General features: G+C 41.1%; 1 protein-coding gene and 1 long non-coding RNA gene across 3 annotated transcripts in view; one reads left to right on the forward strand and one right to left on the reverse strand.

Moving 5' to 3' along the window:
* The window catches only part of LOC311515530, a 38,107-nt gene extending 35,576 nt beyond the window's left edge, over positions 1-2,531 (reverse strand). The window contains exon 1 of the long non-coding RNA XR_014710171.1: positions 2,303-2,531. This is a non-coding gene — a long non-coding RNA (uncharacterized lncRNA). The remainder of the gene's footprint in view (positions 1-2,302) is intronic.
* Positions 2,532-2,929: 398 nt separating this feature from the next.
* The window catches only part of UBP1 (upstream binding protein 1), a 60,477-nt gene continuing 46,787 nt past the window's right edge, over positions 2,930-16,619 (forward strand). For both annotated transcript variants that reach the window (XM_084618674.1, XM_084618675.1), the window contains exons 1-2: positions 2,930-3,341; positions 15,770-15,921. In XM_084618674.1, the coding sequence (XP_084474800.1) occupies positions 3,229-3,341; positions 15,770-15,921 (265 nt within the window). In that variant the 5' untranslated portion in view covers positions 2,930-3,228. The remainder of the gene's footprint in view (positions 3,342-15,769; positions 15,922-16,619) is intronic.

Below are 16,619 nucleotides of genomic sequence, written 5' to 3' on the forward strand. Positions count from 1 at the left end.
ATGCCTTTGCCAAACACAAACTTGACTGTGGATGTATGACCGTCATTATTGTTGTGGAAGGAGGAAATGTACCAGTCCCAAAACAATATCTTTACCAGATCAAGCCAACGATACATAGACAAGACTATTAAGTCCTTTCTGACCCAGCAAGTTCTACATCGATGTACTTACTCTGCCAATTCCCCTATTTGGCCTGTTAAGAAACCAGATGGTTCCTGGCATCTAACCATTGATTAGGGATGCCTAAATCAGGTCACCTACTTGTGCCCCTACGGTGGGCAAGCTGCCAGATCTCATTAAGTCCTTTGATCCAGAGGCCACAACGTTTACTTTCCTCAACATCAGCAATAACTTTTGGATGTTATACTGGCCAACGTTTCCTAGTACTGGTTTGTGTTTAGTTTTCAGGGGGTCCAATATTCCTGGAACCATTTAGACCAGGGGTACAAAAATTCCCCTGCGTTATTTCATGCTCAAATTAGGCAGGTACTGTCACAATTTTCTAAACCAATAATGGTTCTATTCTAGTACGTAGATTCTGTCTAGTGACCCATCCCAAGAAGTAGTATCTGGAAAGGCTTGAGGAGCTGTTGCGGATCATAAAGAAAGTAGGCTTGAAGTGCAATCCTGCTAAGGCAGTTAGTGGCCTCTCGTGTCTCTTTCTTAGGTCTCACCCTGACAAAATGGGGTAGAACCTCAGTGCAACAGAAAGTGGACACAATCCAAAAATTGCCTCAACTGAAGGATCCAGTGGCTTTAAGATCCTTTCTGGGTTTGACTGGGTACCACAGAGATTTCATTCCCAATTTTGCTTCCACTTAGGTACCTTGTACCAAGTGCTGCAGAAGTGTGTTCAATGGGAATGGACTGAGCAATGCACAGAAGCAGTGTCCCCGTTGAAACAGGCCATTGTTATGGCTCCAGTGTTGATCACTCCAAATCCTCACACTTTATCAGCTGGAGCTGGCGGTGAATGTTAATGGGTTGGCAGTTGTGGCTTCACAAGAGAGAGGCATGGGAAAATCAGACCTGTGGCCTATGCCTCACAGTTAATGTCACTAGTAGAGCTCAATATGACAATTGTGAAAAGTTACTTACTGGCCACTAATTGGGTCATACAACATTTTTCTTTCCTGATTAACCTCAGCCCAATCCTATTACACTCATCACACACTCCCTGTTAGAACACCATAGGTGTTACCAACTGACCTTCTGCACCAAGGACAGCCACGTATGTCTGGATACTGACCAATTGAGTTTAAGGGGGAAGGCGAAAAGGAAGCTTTTTCTACCATTGATTCAGTAGAAAGATTCCTTCAAAAGGTATCATTTCTTTGTAGATGGCTCTAGTTATTACAATCAAGAGAAACCTTATTTTGGGTTTGGGATCTGTACCGTTCCACCTGAGGGAAAAAGGAAAGCCTTAATGTAATGTAATTATATATTTTTTTTTCTTTCTAGACGAACACACATTTACAGAGTTATCTGGAAAATGAATATTGTATCCCAAGCCATCACAACCTCTCTCCCTCGATAAAAATTTGCATTTTCTGTTTTATTTCTGTTCTCTTCAAGGATTCTGAATCTGGTATCTGTGTAAGGCCTCATGACTTCAGTATACTGTGATATTTTAACATTCCTACCTCTTTTGCCATGTTTCTCTGTCCTTACTATTTTTAGAAGTCATTCCTTAAACCCAGCACAATATTCCAAAGCTCTCCAAAGGCTTGCTGTCAGTTCAGCTTCTTTTTACAGCTTATGTATTAGTTGGCTTTAGAACTACCCTTTCTCTTGATTGTTGAATAGTATTTTATCCAGTATATTTTAGTAGTACCTCAGCAGTAGGCTGTCAGTGGTTTTCAGTAAACTAATACGTAGTGAGCTGACCTAGCTCTAAATAAGCATTTGTTTCTTATTGTTAATTTGCTTCCTTTTATTTATATATATATATAAAACTGTTTACACTTTTTATTCTAGAGTGGATAATAGCTGCCTGTACCTAGTTGACCATTGCAGGAGCTGAAGATGCCCAGACGTTCTGATTTTACAGGGACAGTTCAATATTTGGTGCTTTGTCTTTTTAGGTGCCTATTGTCCGCCCGCCCGGCTCTTTGGTCATCCTAGGGGAGACGAGGAGGAGGCGGCACATCCCTGCACCAGACCCAAGGCACAGCCCTCCCTGCGGGGGGGAGAATGACACGCTGCCTCCCCCGTGCACTGAACTGGACGCGCTCTCAGCCCCGCCCTTGCTGTAGCCCACAGGCGCCCTGGTTGCCAGGCCCTGCCCCACGCAATGACTTACCCAAGCTGCTCTGCGGAGCTTCCTTTGCACGTCGCCCTACTGCCGCCCGTTTCTTTTCCAGCATGGATTGGTTTCTGCAGCGGTCAGTCTTAGGCTCCAACCAATAGCGAGGGCAGGGTTAACGCAAGCGCTGTCCGTGCATATACGTCACAAATCAGCGTCGTCAATGAGGGCGGGCTGTAATACTGGTCACCATGGCGACAACAGTTCCCTGCACGCCCCGAAGGCTTATCGCGAGGCGTGGGGCACTGCCTTTTGATTGGCTACCGTCAAGTTTGCCTTTCTTGGAGGTCCCAATTGGACAGTCCTGCTGCCCGCCAACAAGCTCTAGCCAATCTTCCCTCTCGCTATGGCTAAGCCCCGCCCGGGGACCTGAACGGGGAAGGGGAAGTAGCCAACCGCCATGTTAGTATAGGTTCTGTAGCCGCGCTGGAGCGGAGACCCCAGAAGAGCCCAGTCCCCCGAGCGCCTGACAGGGAGCAGGGCCGCCTCTCGGAGCCCGGCCCGGGACGCGGGGACAGCGGCAGCGGGGCCGGGTCCCCGCAAGGGCTGTAGCCGGCGGCGGGTCCCCGGGCGGGGGGCGGTGCTGCTGCCTCTTCTCCCGTGAACGATGCGGCACCAGCCGCTGGGCTGGGTCGGAGCTCGGCCGGCGGCGGCCCCTTGCTGTGTCCGGGCCGAGGCCGCTGGGCCTTGGGCCCCACGCGGCGGCCGGGCGAGCGCAGGATGCTGAGAGCGGCCCCGCGCCCTGGTGCTGCTGCCGCGGGGAAAGGGCCCCCGCGGGGCTGAACGCGGACTCTCCCCTTCCTCTCCCGGGCTCTCGGCGCCTCCCCCGGGCCCTACCCGCCCCCGCCGAGTCACCGCCTCCCACAGGAGTAACAGCGGCGGTGGGTCTGCTCCTCCCCTCCGGCCGCGCCGAGCGGCGGAAGATGGCGTGGGTGCTGAAGATGGATGAAGTGATCGAGTCCGGGCTGGCGCACGACTTCGATGCCAGCCTCTCCGGCATTGGGCAGGAGCTGGGAGCCAGCGCCTACAGCATGAGGTACCCGCCCCGCTGCGCTCCCCGGCCCGTCGCGGCCAGGCAGGCCCCGCTCCGCAGTCAGTGTTGTACCTACCGCTGCTGCGGCGCTCCCGGTGACTGGCCACATGTTAGCGTATGCTGGGGTGGGGACGCGGACGGGCAGATGGCACCTTCTAGAGTAGCCCATGTTTGCAGAGACTAGTATAGGGTTGCTCTTGTGCAGCTTAGCTTTAAACGTTTCCAGGGATGGGACTTCTGTAACCTGGGAACATTTCCTATTAAGAAGTCTTTCCAAAGTGAAGTTTTAGATCTGTGGTCTACCGTAAATCTACCTTTCTTGGTTTTTTGCATCCTTCAGAGTGGTAGTCCGTCATGTTTCCCAGAATAGGTGTTACTCAGTTAAGCTGTTGTTTAGTGTTTCATTAACTGTCTTTTCCAGTTCCCTAATAACTTTTATTGCTCTTCAATGAGCTCTGTAATAGCATTTTTTTCAGCATAGTATCTAGTTGTACTTTTATTAGGTAGCTCATCTTTTACTTGATGATAGTGACTGTCTCTGTGCAACCTAAAATAGTGATGGCTTTTATTGTTTGTTTTTTCTACCAAGTCACTTTTCCAATTCATACCCAGTTTTACAGTCTGTTCTCATTAGGTATATTTCCCCATTATGGGCTTCTAGGTGTTGTTTTCCTCTGAAAGTGTTTAAGGTGCCCATCACGATGGCATCTGGGTGCACTTCAAATTTAAATGTTTATTTAGAATAAATAGGTTATATTCCATCTTCCCTCCTTTACTAGTAACACCAATCTAGCCAACCTTGAAGGGCAAAGATGGAGTAGTGGAAAACCAAGCCATAGGCTCAGTGCCAAGAGGTTCCAGAACTTGGTTGGGAAAGCTTAGACAGAGACAGATCTCATATTGGTCAGTAAAGGCAACCAGGCGTGGACATGTATCCAATAAGACCTAATTTCAGAGCTGAGGGCCTCCTGTTGAGAATGCTGTCCTTCTGTGCATATCATCTTTGGACCAGACAAAGTATTTTGATAAAAACAGATTACGTACTGGTGCATATGTGATAACTGGATTTTATTCAGTTTAAGGTTTTGTCAAGTAACAAGTACCTTGAATTTAATCTACGATAGAATTGGTATCGAATACAGTATGTAAAGCACAGGTGTTTATATACTCTTGGTAGCTTACCCTAATCAGAAGGTGTGTGGCAAAACTGAACATTAGCTGAAGCTTCTGAGTGGTCTTCAAAGTCCAGGTATTCTAGTGTGTATACCTTTTAAGGTGATTTTCATTTAACTCACTTATCTGCACTTTTAAATAGCAATTTTTGTTAAAGGTCTGCCAATCTGAAAAATTAGATACTTTTTTTTTTTTATCATCAAATTCACAGGTAGCTCCTTTCCACTTGAGGTTGTTGGTATTTATTCACTCAGCTCTCCTGTGTAGTAGCCCATTTTTCTGTCAAGATCTGAGATGCTTCATTTCATGGGGATGAAGTTGTGTGCCAAGTGGTGCAGGGCCTGCAGCGCTTGCCTGAGCTGTTTTTGTAATAAATTATTTCTGTGAGGTCTATTTTCTTATTGTCCATCTGTTTATTTTTCTTAGTTAAATTATTTTTTTTAATCATTTATTTCCTGAAGCTTATTAGTTGTTTGGTTGCTCTTCTCTCAGGTATGTTTTTAAACACTTCTTATTCCCTGTAACCAGTCTGGCTAGCATTAACTCATTCTCCTTTTTCTTTATTTTTTAAGATTATTGTTCATGCTTCCTCTCAAATGTCAGCTGATTTTATATGCCCATTTTTTGGTGTATTTTCTTGTTTTGTTTGAAAGAAAAGGTGTGTTATAGGTTTAAAAAACAGACTTTTGAGTAGTCATGTTAAAATGCGTTCTCTTCTGGTTCTTTGTATTATCTTTCTGAGGAATTCTGATCTGAGCGTTGTTTATGATGCCTCTCCTTCCATGCTTATAGATTTTAATACTTCATATTGAATGGTATTGTTTCTTAGCTCCAGTACTGCTGCATCCTGTGAATCTATTCCTTACTATGCTAATGCTCCTCTTTTCCCAGCCACATCTTCCTTTGTGTTGGGTACCCATCCTTAGATTTTGCTGTTTATAGATGATATAAATCATGATCTCATAAGAAGTTATCACTCAAATAGTAGCCATAGCAGCAGCACTTAAAACATTTTTAAATTAAAAATGTGTGAGTTGTATGTAAGAATTTAAAGTCAATATTGCATATATTTTTAGGGTTTCAATAAAGCACAAACTAAGTATTTTTGGATAACCTATGGGCAAAAATATTAGCATTATTTTGCAATTTTCATCCGTAAGCATATGATCAAAGGAATTATCTAATTGTATTATTCTTTGGGTAAAGTTCAGAGTCAGTTACCCAAATATGCTGGGTTTTTAGGTACCAACAACAGATATGTTAGGTGTTGTACCTGCAGTAGGACATAGGGTATGATTTGGGTTAATGATGGTGACATAAATGGAAAAATAAAAGCAAGTGATGGAATGTAAAGAATGTGACCATATGAGTCTCATTCTGTTGTGCCTGTTTTCTTATGAGAAGTCCAATATTTCCTGTAATCTCTGGAAGGAAGTGACAAAAGAATGTATTCATCTTCTGAAAAATAGGCTTGCTATATAGAAGTAAGCCTCTAGATCATATGTCCATGCTCTGCACCTCTAAAGGAAGACTAGCATGGGCTTCCTGCCCCATTGCCAGTCTTCATTATATATTTGGTTTCAGAGTAACAGCCGTGTTAGTCTGTATTCGCAAAAAGAGAAGGAGTACTTGTGGCACCTTAGAGACTAACAAATCTATTTGAGCATAAGCTTTCGTGAGCTACAGCTTATGCTCAAATAGATTTGTTAGTCTCTAAGGTGCCACAAGTACTCCTTTTCTTTTTGCGAATACAAACTAACACGGCTGTTACTCTGAAACCTGTCATTATGCAAGGCACTGCATTTAGCCGTATGGAGTGGAAATCTATCAACCGCATGAAAAAGCTTGTACAGATATAGACAGACATCTTCCTTTCCAGCAAACAGATAGACATCGTACCAAAAGGACTGAAGGTAAAAAATCCATTACAACCTGTATACCACACAGACTATGCTGACAGCTTGTGCCACCGCTCTCAAAGAAACTGCGGAACCACCTGATCAACATCCTCTATAGCAAACAGGGAAAGATAAAGAATGAGCTCTCAAAAATGGATACTCTCATAAAAAAACAACCTTCCACACAAACTTCCTCATGGCTGGACATTATATATTTGGTCACCTGAACACTATTTTTCTGTGTGGGGATTCTCACCCAAGTTGATGGTCAGTTTATGTCCATAAGTATAAGTTGTCAGCCAGTCCAGCATTTATCCAAATATAATAAATGTGGATGTCTATTGATCAATGACAGTAGGTTTTAAAGAGATGTTGTCAACCTGAAATTGACTAATTTTAAGAATTTCCAGGTTTTAATGATACTCTTTAAATAGTAGATCATGAAATTTAAAAATATATTTAAAATATCTTTTTCTGATCATCTGTTTAAGCATCTTTTATGCTACAGAGAAACTGACTCTACATATGAAACAGTGACACTTGATATGTACCTAGTGCTGTTAAATGTGCGCACACACACGCGCGCGCGCACACACACACACACACGCGCACACACACACCCACCCTACCCCTGAACTGGGGGACGGAATCAAATATTTTTTGCTAAGTTCTTTCAGTGATGATAATTTTGCCTGTTACAAGTAACTATACTAGGTATGATACTCTCACAGAAACATGACTTAACTGATTTTAAAGCAGGTCCTGTCAAAGTTCATGACCAAAACCAGTATAGTTCTGCAGCCCTATGAAAACTGCATAACCTCTGTAAATGCTTAATAGTCTGAAAGAGGGATAATGTAATCCAGATGTAAAAAATTTGGTTCTTTTGGGGTAAATGAGGTATTTTTTTGTTGTTGGGTTTTTCTGTTTTTTTTTTTTTTTTTTAATAAGGTATCAGATAGTGAAGGCTGTGTCAAGAGAGAAAATGTTTATCTAAGAAACTACTCACTGTTTCTGTGGTGGAATGAGAATTTTTTTCTTTCCATATCTTAAGAGCCTTGAGCCTTCATTTAAATTAAATCAGAGTGCTAATATAGTTTTTTTTTTTTTTCATGTTTTATACTTAGTTTTTTCATAACTGGCTAATTCTGTTTAAAAACTACAGTTTTCAGTATTCATAACTTACCTGCCAAAATATGGCCTACCATTTGGGGATTTGTATATTTAAATGCTTTAACTGAGAGCCAACTATAGCCATTAACAGTGGGCTAGAAAAAGAAATCACGTAAATTCATGTGGGAAGTGTAATGCTTGTCAGTTAAATTGCTACTATTCAAAACTTTGTGTGTGGTAGAGAAACTAAGGTTTTGTCTACCTTTGGAAATTTACCAGAACAGATATTCTGAAATAGTTACTTTGCTATAAACCCCATGTGCAGATCTTTATTCTAGAAATGGATTATGCTAAATCAGGAAAAAGTACTCTTACTCTGGAACAAGAGTCTTCCCACCAGAGTTTATACCAAAATAACTATTCTGGTACAGCTATTTCAGTGTATTTCCAATTGTAGACAAGCCCTTAAAGGATCTGTTCATCTTGACTTTGCTGCAGCTTGGGAAAGTTAGGAGTGGCCTTGGGGTTGGAACTGGGTCTCTTCTTGGGAATAAGAACCAAAACAAAGAATGGAGGTTGAGGAGCTTAAATTAACAGTCACTCTTTCACCCTGACAGTATCTGAGGGAGCTCCTTACAGCCTGGGGTGTTGGAGATTTGTGGAACTTCAAAAATAATCTATTCCCTTGCTAAGCAGAGGCCTTGCAATTGAACAAGATCCATGGACGCTAGCTGGCTAGGACTCCCAGTCCAATTCCCCACTAATAGTGTGTGTGTGTTTGGATCTCACAGTTGGGGGTCCACCCTCCCCTTGTCGGTTATGTTGGTGCCTGATAAACTTTTCAAGCTCTGCACTAACAAAATAAAAAATATAGGCAAGTGATTCAGTCCACTCTTCTCCTATGTATTTGCAGGCACTGTTACTTTTGACAGATCAAATTACTGTTTAATATAGTTCCTATAACATTACATCTCTTTCTAAACAATCTTGAATCTTTGTCCAGACTTGTATAGTTACTCACACCAAATTTTCTAAGTCAGCAATTCTCAAGCTTTAGCAACCCGAGGACCCCCATTTTGATTTTAAATTTTTCGAGGACCCTCAAGCCCCTCACTAATCCCCAGGCCCCGCCCCCATTCTGCCCCTTCCCCCAAGGCTCCACCCCATCTGTCCCTCTTCCCCTTTCTTTCCGCCCCCTTGCCCAGTGCACCCTGTCCCCACTTCTCCCCCTCCCACCCGGCGCCTCCTGCATGCCTCTGAACAGCTGTTCCCCAGCATGCAGGAGGCGTGGGGGTGGGGGTGGGGGGAGTTGATCAGTGTGGCCCACGGACCCCAGTTTGAGAAACAACTTTTGCACTTCTTTTCTTTAAGTATTATTTTTTGTGTTTGGCTATTTTCTTCCACATACAAATGTAAAGCACAATTTATATGAATATAACCTTATTTTTATTGTGGTAGAGCCAAAAAGTCCTGCTCCAATTAGGATTGCAGTTTCGTTATACTGGGTGCTGGCAAAACATAGACACAATCCATGTCCTGAAGAACTTACGATCTAAAAATGTATAGTATAAAAATGTCATACATAAAACAATATTCATTACATATTACAAATACCTTTTTTATAGAATGATAAATTTGTTTACATCTTTTGTTCTGTTGTACATTTTTATTTATGGTAAAGACCCCTGTGTTCTAGATCAGTGGTGTCCAACCTTTTCAGCCTGATGGCTGAACACATTTCTAAAAGGCTCAGGAGACACAGCTAGTACTTTAAGACAGATTCTGTTGAGCTTGCCTAGCTAGCTCCTATGCCTCCCTCCTTACAACCCCTGATGAAAGGTGTGTGTGGGGAGCAGAGTGGCTGTTGCATACTGCTTTTCAGTATCCCCAGATGGCATTGATCCCATGACCATAACCAGCTGGCACAAGTTGGGGCAGCCAACTGGTTTCTCTAACCTGTGCTGAGATGGGCAGAGAACAAGGGAGATTTAACTGGTGGCTGATTCTCAAATTCTCCTTGCTCCTTTTCTTGGGTTGCTATGGGTTGTATGAGAAAGGGGAGCCATCCTTTGCTAGGTGCTCTCCTTGGCTCAGGCTCATAGCCAGTTGAGTTTCCATCCTGCTGTCTCTGAAGCTCCCGCAGCCTGTCAGGGAAGAAGGCAGTGGAGTAGCCAGTGTTATTGTCCTCTCCTCTATAATGCAGCAGGGGACTTTCTCAGCAGCTGCTACAGGGAAGGGCTAGGGGCTGCTTACTCTGAGTGCTCCCAACTCTCATCAGAGCTGTTCCTTGGGCTGCAGGGAAAGAAGCTTTGGGAGGATTTGGGGATGTGATGCTTTCTACCTCCTTCTCGTAGTTATGTGGCTGATTCAAGCACTTATTTTAACATTGCAGAGCTTGGCTGTGGGAGCACAAGTTTTACCTTATCAAATACTCATTAATACATACATTCACCCTCAGAAGTCACAATTTAGAGCCCCAAAGGCCACAAGTGACCTCTGGACTACAAGCTGGATATCAATGCACTGCATACTACATAAAAAGTGATGCTTGAAAAGATGGTTTGATCTAAAACACAAAATTAAGAGTGGTCAGCTATAAAGAGTCACTTTTGATGATAAAATTCTTGATAAAATGATTTTTTGTTTATATAAATATGACAACTCCCCAATTGCTCTGTGGCCTTGGCAGACAGTTGTTTTCTTCACAGAGGAAGTAGTTCAGAAGGGATTTGTATTTGGAAAGGGAGATGACCTTGTGGACAACGCAAGGAAGACGTTTCCAGGTATAGGGCTGGCATAGAAGAAGATAGAGGTCACTGTGGGAAGGATGTGAAGACAAAATTGTCTGAAGCATAAAGTTGGGCATTGTTTGCTTGAAGCAAATATTCAAGCTCTTTGGAGCTCAGCCATTCTGATTTTCTCTATTGGAGAATAGGCACATTAATAAAAAGTGGTATTATATATATAAAAAAACCTCCACATTTTTAAGGTGGTAAAATCTTGCACTCAAAAGTTAGAAGATTGATGCTATGGCTTACTGTTCTGACATTTATATTTGCCTGTGTAAAGATCAGTCTTCATTCCTGATACTAAAATAATTGGTATTACATATAAGCAATGAGTTAAATGCAAATATTCAGTAGAAGGGGGATGAAAAGAGTAAGGAAGGACTTCAATAGCTCAGACATAGGTGAGAGGTTTATTGCAGGAGTGGGTGGGTGAGATTCTGTGGCCTGCATTGTGCAGGAGGTCAGACTAGATGATCATAATGGTCCCTTCTGACCTTAATATCTATGAATCTATGTCAGAATTAAGGTTGCCTGTAAAATGAGAGTTTTCTTGGCAAAAAGTAGAGATTATGACTGCCACCTGTGTGAAAAGTGTAGAGTGTCCAGAGTGGTTAAAAAAACCTATGCTTTTTATTGAAATCAGATTTTTTTGTTTTATTTTCTTTAAAAAATAAGCTTGTTTAAAATTAAATTTGAAATTTTGACTTAGGTGCTAAGCTTATGGTAATGTATAAATAAAAATATGTTGAATTAAGGTAAGAAACCTAGAAGAGGATAATAAAGTGAACCTGAAACCTGTAATAGATGGGTGTAGGGTCAAACATGTTCATAGTCCAGGAATAAAACAAATTTTTGAAATTGTAAAATACTTCTGCAAGTCACTTTGCTTCTGCTTCACTGAAGACAGGAGGAGGATCAAAACTAATTCTCCCCAATGATGCAAGATGGAATTCAGAGGTTGACTATTTTGAGCTGTTTATTAAAAACTTGCCTATGCAGATGAAAATTTGTGAAGAAAAGCAGGGCAAAATAGACGGAACTATAGCAGCCAAAAGTAATCAACGTAAGACTGAACATAAGACTACAGAGAAATGTAGAAGATATGCTAAATATACTGAAACCTGTTTCTGTAGCCTTGGACAAATTGCAGAAAGATAGTTGATCTATTGCTGATGCTGTTGAAATTTGGAAAGACCTTCAAGCAACACTGCAGGATATCCAACAACAAATTTAAATTTTGTAGTCCGTGAGCAAGCAGATGGAGCAAGCATTTATTCCACCTAATTTTCTTGCTAGTATGCACAACACAAAGTACCAGGGTAGATGCCTAACAGCCAAAGAGGAAGATACTGTCATAGATCTGAGCATCTTATAGTCATCCATCCATCCATCTTGCCATCCATAATAAATACCAGGGGTGGAAGGGACCAGTGTTCAAGCAGTACATGTATACTACTGAAGTTCTAAATTGTATTTAGAAATACATTGTATCCTGGTTAGCAAAAAGCATAAAACTTAGTGTGAAGTTAGTTAAATTTAATTGCAAAGCAAGGTTTTAATGATTAACAAATGAGAATGAACTTTTCTTTAGAAAAATTAAAAAGTGCAAATGTAAAAAGAGATTAAAAATGAAGGCTTATATCAAGGTTTCTGCTTGCCGGTTTAAATCATTATTATAATTGGCAATTTAAATCACTTTGATTTAAACCAGTCCATTCTAAAAGCTTTAGCAATTTTTTTTTTTTTTTTTTAGCCAGACTCTTACAAATTGTAACTGAGGTTTACTGGTCTATGAAGTTATGGATTCTTTCCATGTGGGCATGGTTTCCAACCCCATCTCTGCGTTAAATAAAACCTGTGGGAATATTCAGTCATAAAAACTATGAGTAGTAAATAGCATTGCTTCCTCAATTATTGTGGAGAAAAATTTGAATAGCAGCTAGCCTTAAAGGCGATTTGTAAAGCTAAAACAAAAACAATTCATGCATGGATGCATACTGAATGCCATCACTAACCAGAGTATGGAAGGCTTATATAAGGACATTAATTTAATTTACCTTGGGGGGGTGGGAGAAGGAGCTTCCTTCTAAGTATCTTCTGTGTTTTGTTTTTAAAGCTAAGCTATTAACCTACATCTGTACTGTCTGGCTGCTGGAGGCATTCAGTTTGTATTTTCTGGGCTTAACTAAATTTTCATTGGATTTATCCAGTTCACCTTTAATTATTGACAAGCTCTTTGCCACTGATAAGCATTAGTCCCTGGATTCTGACATTGTCAGCACCAAATGCCAGATTCTCGGCTTCTGATAATTCCTCAGCACAAAAAACAATGTAGTACATATTAAATGAATTTTAAAAAGTTGCTAACTGATAGATCTCAAACAGTAATTGTATATTGTTAATCGCCATCTCTTGGAGGTAGAAAAAAAGACATGTTTAAGTGATGGTAATTATCTATTTGAACAAATAACTGAAAGTGTAGTGGATTCTCCGTCACTTGAAGTCTTTAAAACGAAATTGTCTTTTTAAAAAAGAAACTGTGGCTTAATCAGAAGTTATGGCTTTGTTGCAAGAATTATGGAGTAAATTTCTGAGACCTGTGTTGTGCAGCAGATCGGAGTAGAGTATCATAAATGGGCCCTTCTGGCCTTCAACATATTTGAATTAATACATCTTTTCCTAAAAGGTGCTTTCCACTATATGTAGACCATGTGTATGTAAGCAATATTTTAACAATGGCACAAGTTGCTACCTTGCAACAATAATTTTTTTTAATATGGCACCTCTAGATTCTAAAATTATCTGAACTTTTTTCAGTTCTGAGTGTGAGGTTACTGTTACCTGGGTATTGTTGTTTTTGCCTTCCATTTCCCCTCAAAAGGATTGTATGCCTTATGGGATATCCTTGTGGATTGTGGGGCAGATGGCATTTCTCCATCTGTCTTCAGCTTTTAAACTAATGGTCTAAAGATATCTTGAGTTAAACACTTTCCATTACAGTAGAACCTCAAAGTTATGAACACCTCAGATATGGAGGTTGTTCACAACTCTGAACAAAATGTTGTGACTTTTCTTTCAAAAACTTTTACAACTGAACATTGATTTAATACAGCTTTGAAACTCTACTATGCAGAAGAAAATGCTGCTTTCCTTTTTTAGTAGTTCACGTTTAACACAGTACTGTACTGTATTTGCCTTTTTTTTTTTTTTTTTGGTCCCTGCTGCTTGATTATATACTTCTGGTTCCAAATGAGGTGTGTGATTGACTGGTCAGTTTGCAATTCTGGTGTTTGTAATTCTGAGGTTCTAATGTATTTTCTTTCATCACTTCCTGTTCCTTTTCTTGATCTGGGAAAGCCTTTATATACCTAGAGTTGACTGTTTTAGACAAGAATCAGCAGAATTTACTAAACACTTAAATGAAAATACATGCTTGGTAGCTGCATCCATATTGAAGGTGGCCTGAGTAGGAAGATTCACCTAGATGTGTGTAAGTGACTGCCATCAACCTTTGTTCAAAATTATGGGCGGAAAAGGAGCCTTCAGTTGGATTCTTTTGTATTTTCTGAGCCGTATTGTCTGTGATTGCCACACTGGCAAGGTAAATCATCTTACCAATTTAGTGTATGTACAGTAAAGCAGGCCACAAACTTCTTTCTTTCTTGATGTTCACTTTGAAGCTTGGCGTCCTAACTTCCTCCAGTAATCCTTCTTACTGTCTTTGGCTGCTGAAGTTTCACTCATTACTTGTCCCTTTAAACCTTGTCTATGCTGTACTTCTAATAGAACCTCCAGGAACTTGGTTACAGCCTGTTTCCAATTTATAATGTAGATAGTTTCTGTTTGTCTCTGTCTGTTTGGCAGTAATTTCACTAGGAAAGGGACTGTTGGTTTAGGTGCTTGAGATAACAAGTTGCATTGTAGGCGCTGTGACAACACTCTTCTTATTGCAACTATAATGGCTTTAGAAATTTGAACTTAGAGTTTTTTCACCTAGGAGTGTGAACCCATAAGCAGTATATCTTATAGAACCATTCAAGTAGGCATAATCTCTTAACCTTGCTTCCCAGATGGAGAAACTGAAGCAGAGCAGTCCAGTGACTTCAGAAGGCCAAAGTATATTAGTGGCAGATGAAAGAATAGAAACCATGTCTCGTGACTCCCTCCCCAGTTCTAGACCTAGTCTTATCTGCATTGGTAGTTTTGGGGAAAGCTTCCTGTGTCTCACTTCCATCTGTCCAGCTCCACCAGAGTCTAAAACTAGCAGATCTCATTCTTCTATACACCTCAGTTTTATTCATACATTGGAAGGGGAAAACAAGTTTTTCCACTGGATCAGCTCTCTTTAGTTTCTTAACTTTGAATGATCCTAGTCCAGGGGTGGCCAACCTGAGCCTGAGAAGGAGCCAGAATTTACCAATGTACATTGCCGAAGAGCCACAATAATACGTCAGCAGCCCCACATCAGCTCCACCCCCTCCCCCCCATGCCTCCTGCCTGCTGTGATCAGCTATTTTGCATGCGCAGGAGGCCCTGGAGGGTATAGCGGAGGAGGGAGAGCACAGCATGTTTGGGGGAAGGGGCGGGGGCGTTGGAGGAAGGGGTAGAGTAGGGGCAAGGCCTGGGGCAGAGCAGGGAGTTGAACAGTGAGCACTCCCAGGCACACTGGAAAGTTGGTGTCTGTAGCTCCAGTCCCGGAGTCAGCGCCTATGCAAGCAGCCGCATAATTAACCTCTGAAGAACCACATGTAGCTCCGGAGCCACAGGTTGGCCACCCCGATCTAGTCAGTGACTAGTTAAATGAACTGCAATGAAGAATGACAGGTTTCAGAGTAACAGCCGTGTTAGTCTGTATTCGCAAAAAGAAAAGGAGTACTTGTGGCTGTTTCATATTCTCTGTGTATATATAAAGCCTGCTGCAGTTTCCACGATATGCATCTGAGGAAGTGAGCTGTAGCTCACGAAAGCTCATGCTCAAATAAATTGGTTAGTCTCTAAGGTGCCACAAGTCCTCCTTTTCTTTTTGCAATGAAGAAAACATTCTCACTAAACCTGCACAAGAGGCTACTGCTATCAAAAGCTGATTTAGCACTTCAGCAAACTCTGGTTCCTGGGGCTTGGCCAGTAACTTCAATCAGTTGAGTGGTTTGACTTTCTTTAAAACTTTGCAGCAGACATGTATGGCTTAATATTTTTTAATTTTAATTTAAATTATTAGATTATGCTAAATGTGGGCCTCATAATAGATTATCATTTAAATAGATTTATTTTTAAAAATTTAATCTCTATTTAATTTTTAAAAAATCTGATTTAAGTATATTTCTGATTTTTTTAATTGATTTTTATCCACTCAGCTTTTTGAAAATATTTTTCCTAAGGTGGTGGTGGTTCTAATTTTGCCTTTGTTTTGTAAGATAAATGCTTCTTTCAGACTGACATTGTCGGGTTTTTGTTTCAGTGATGTTTTGGCACTGCCAATTTTCAAGCAGGAAGATTCCAGCCTTCCACCAGACAGTGAGACCAAACATCCACCGTTTCAATATGTTATGTGTGCTGCAACATCTCCAGCAGTAAAATTGCATGATGAAACTCTTACTTACTTGAACCAAGGTTAGTATGCGTCTTCTGCATATGTTTACCGTGGATGTAGCTTGATGAATGTTGGGATGCTGGAAAGTATAGGGATGGTATCTTCATCTTTAGAATTTCCATGTGAAAATGAAAGACCAAGAGTGCTGGGGGAGGTTTCTGCTTACAGCTTATAGCTTTGGCTGTCAATTTCAGTGACATCTAGCAGTGCTCATGGTATTCCTCTTATGTCTTTCCTGACTGGCATGCATGCCAGTATGTCCGACCCTTGTGACATAGGTCCATTTCAGCAACTTACCATGGTCTAAGGGCAATATGTAAATATGCATTTTTTTAATTAAAAAAATAAATGTGCATTGCATCATATTTGCTTTTATCTACATATTCCTTGATAGTTTAATACAAATTGCTTGAATTTACCAACAATAAAAACGTACAGTTGGATCATTTCTTTGGTCTGCAGTTATATGATGAAAGTGGCCTGCGGCTGTATTCCATCACTTTTGTTATGACATTACTAAAAAGTTACAGCATGTCTAATGTTCAAGTTGACTTCAATGGGAGCTGCTTGGTGCTTCACACTGTAGAAAATGAGGTAGGTAGGCAGGCATCTAACTACAGGCACCCAATTATGAAAATCTTGATATTGATGTCACAGATATCTGATTAGTCATTCTGCGTTTCTGCTTGTGGAGGGATACATAAGCAAATCCTCATTA

Source organism: Lepidochelys olivacea (genome assembly GCF_965140295.1).
Source record: "Lepidochelys olivacea isolate rLepOli2 genome assembly, chromosome: 2".
NCBI classification, from domain to species: domain Eukaryota; kingdom Metazoa; phylum Chordata; order Testudines; family Cheloniidae; genus Lepidochelys; species Lepidochelys olivacea.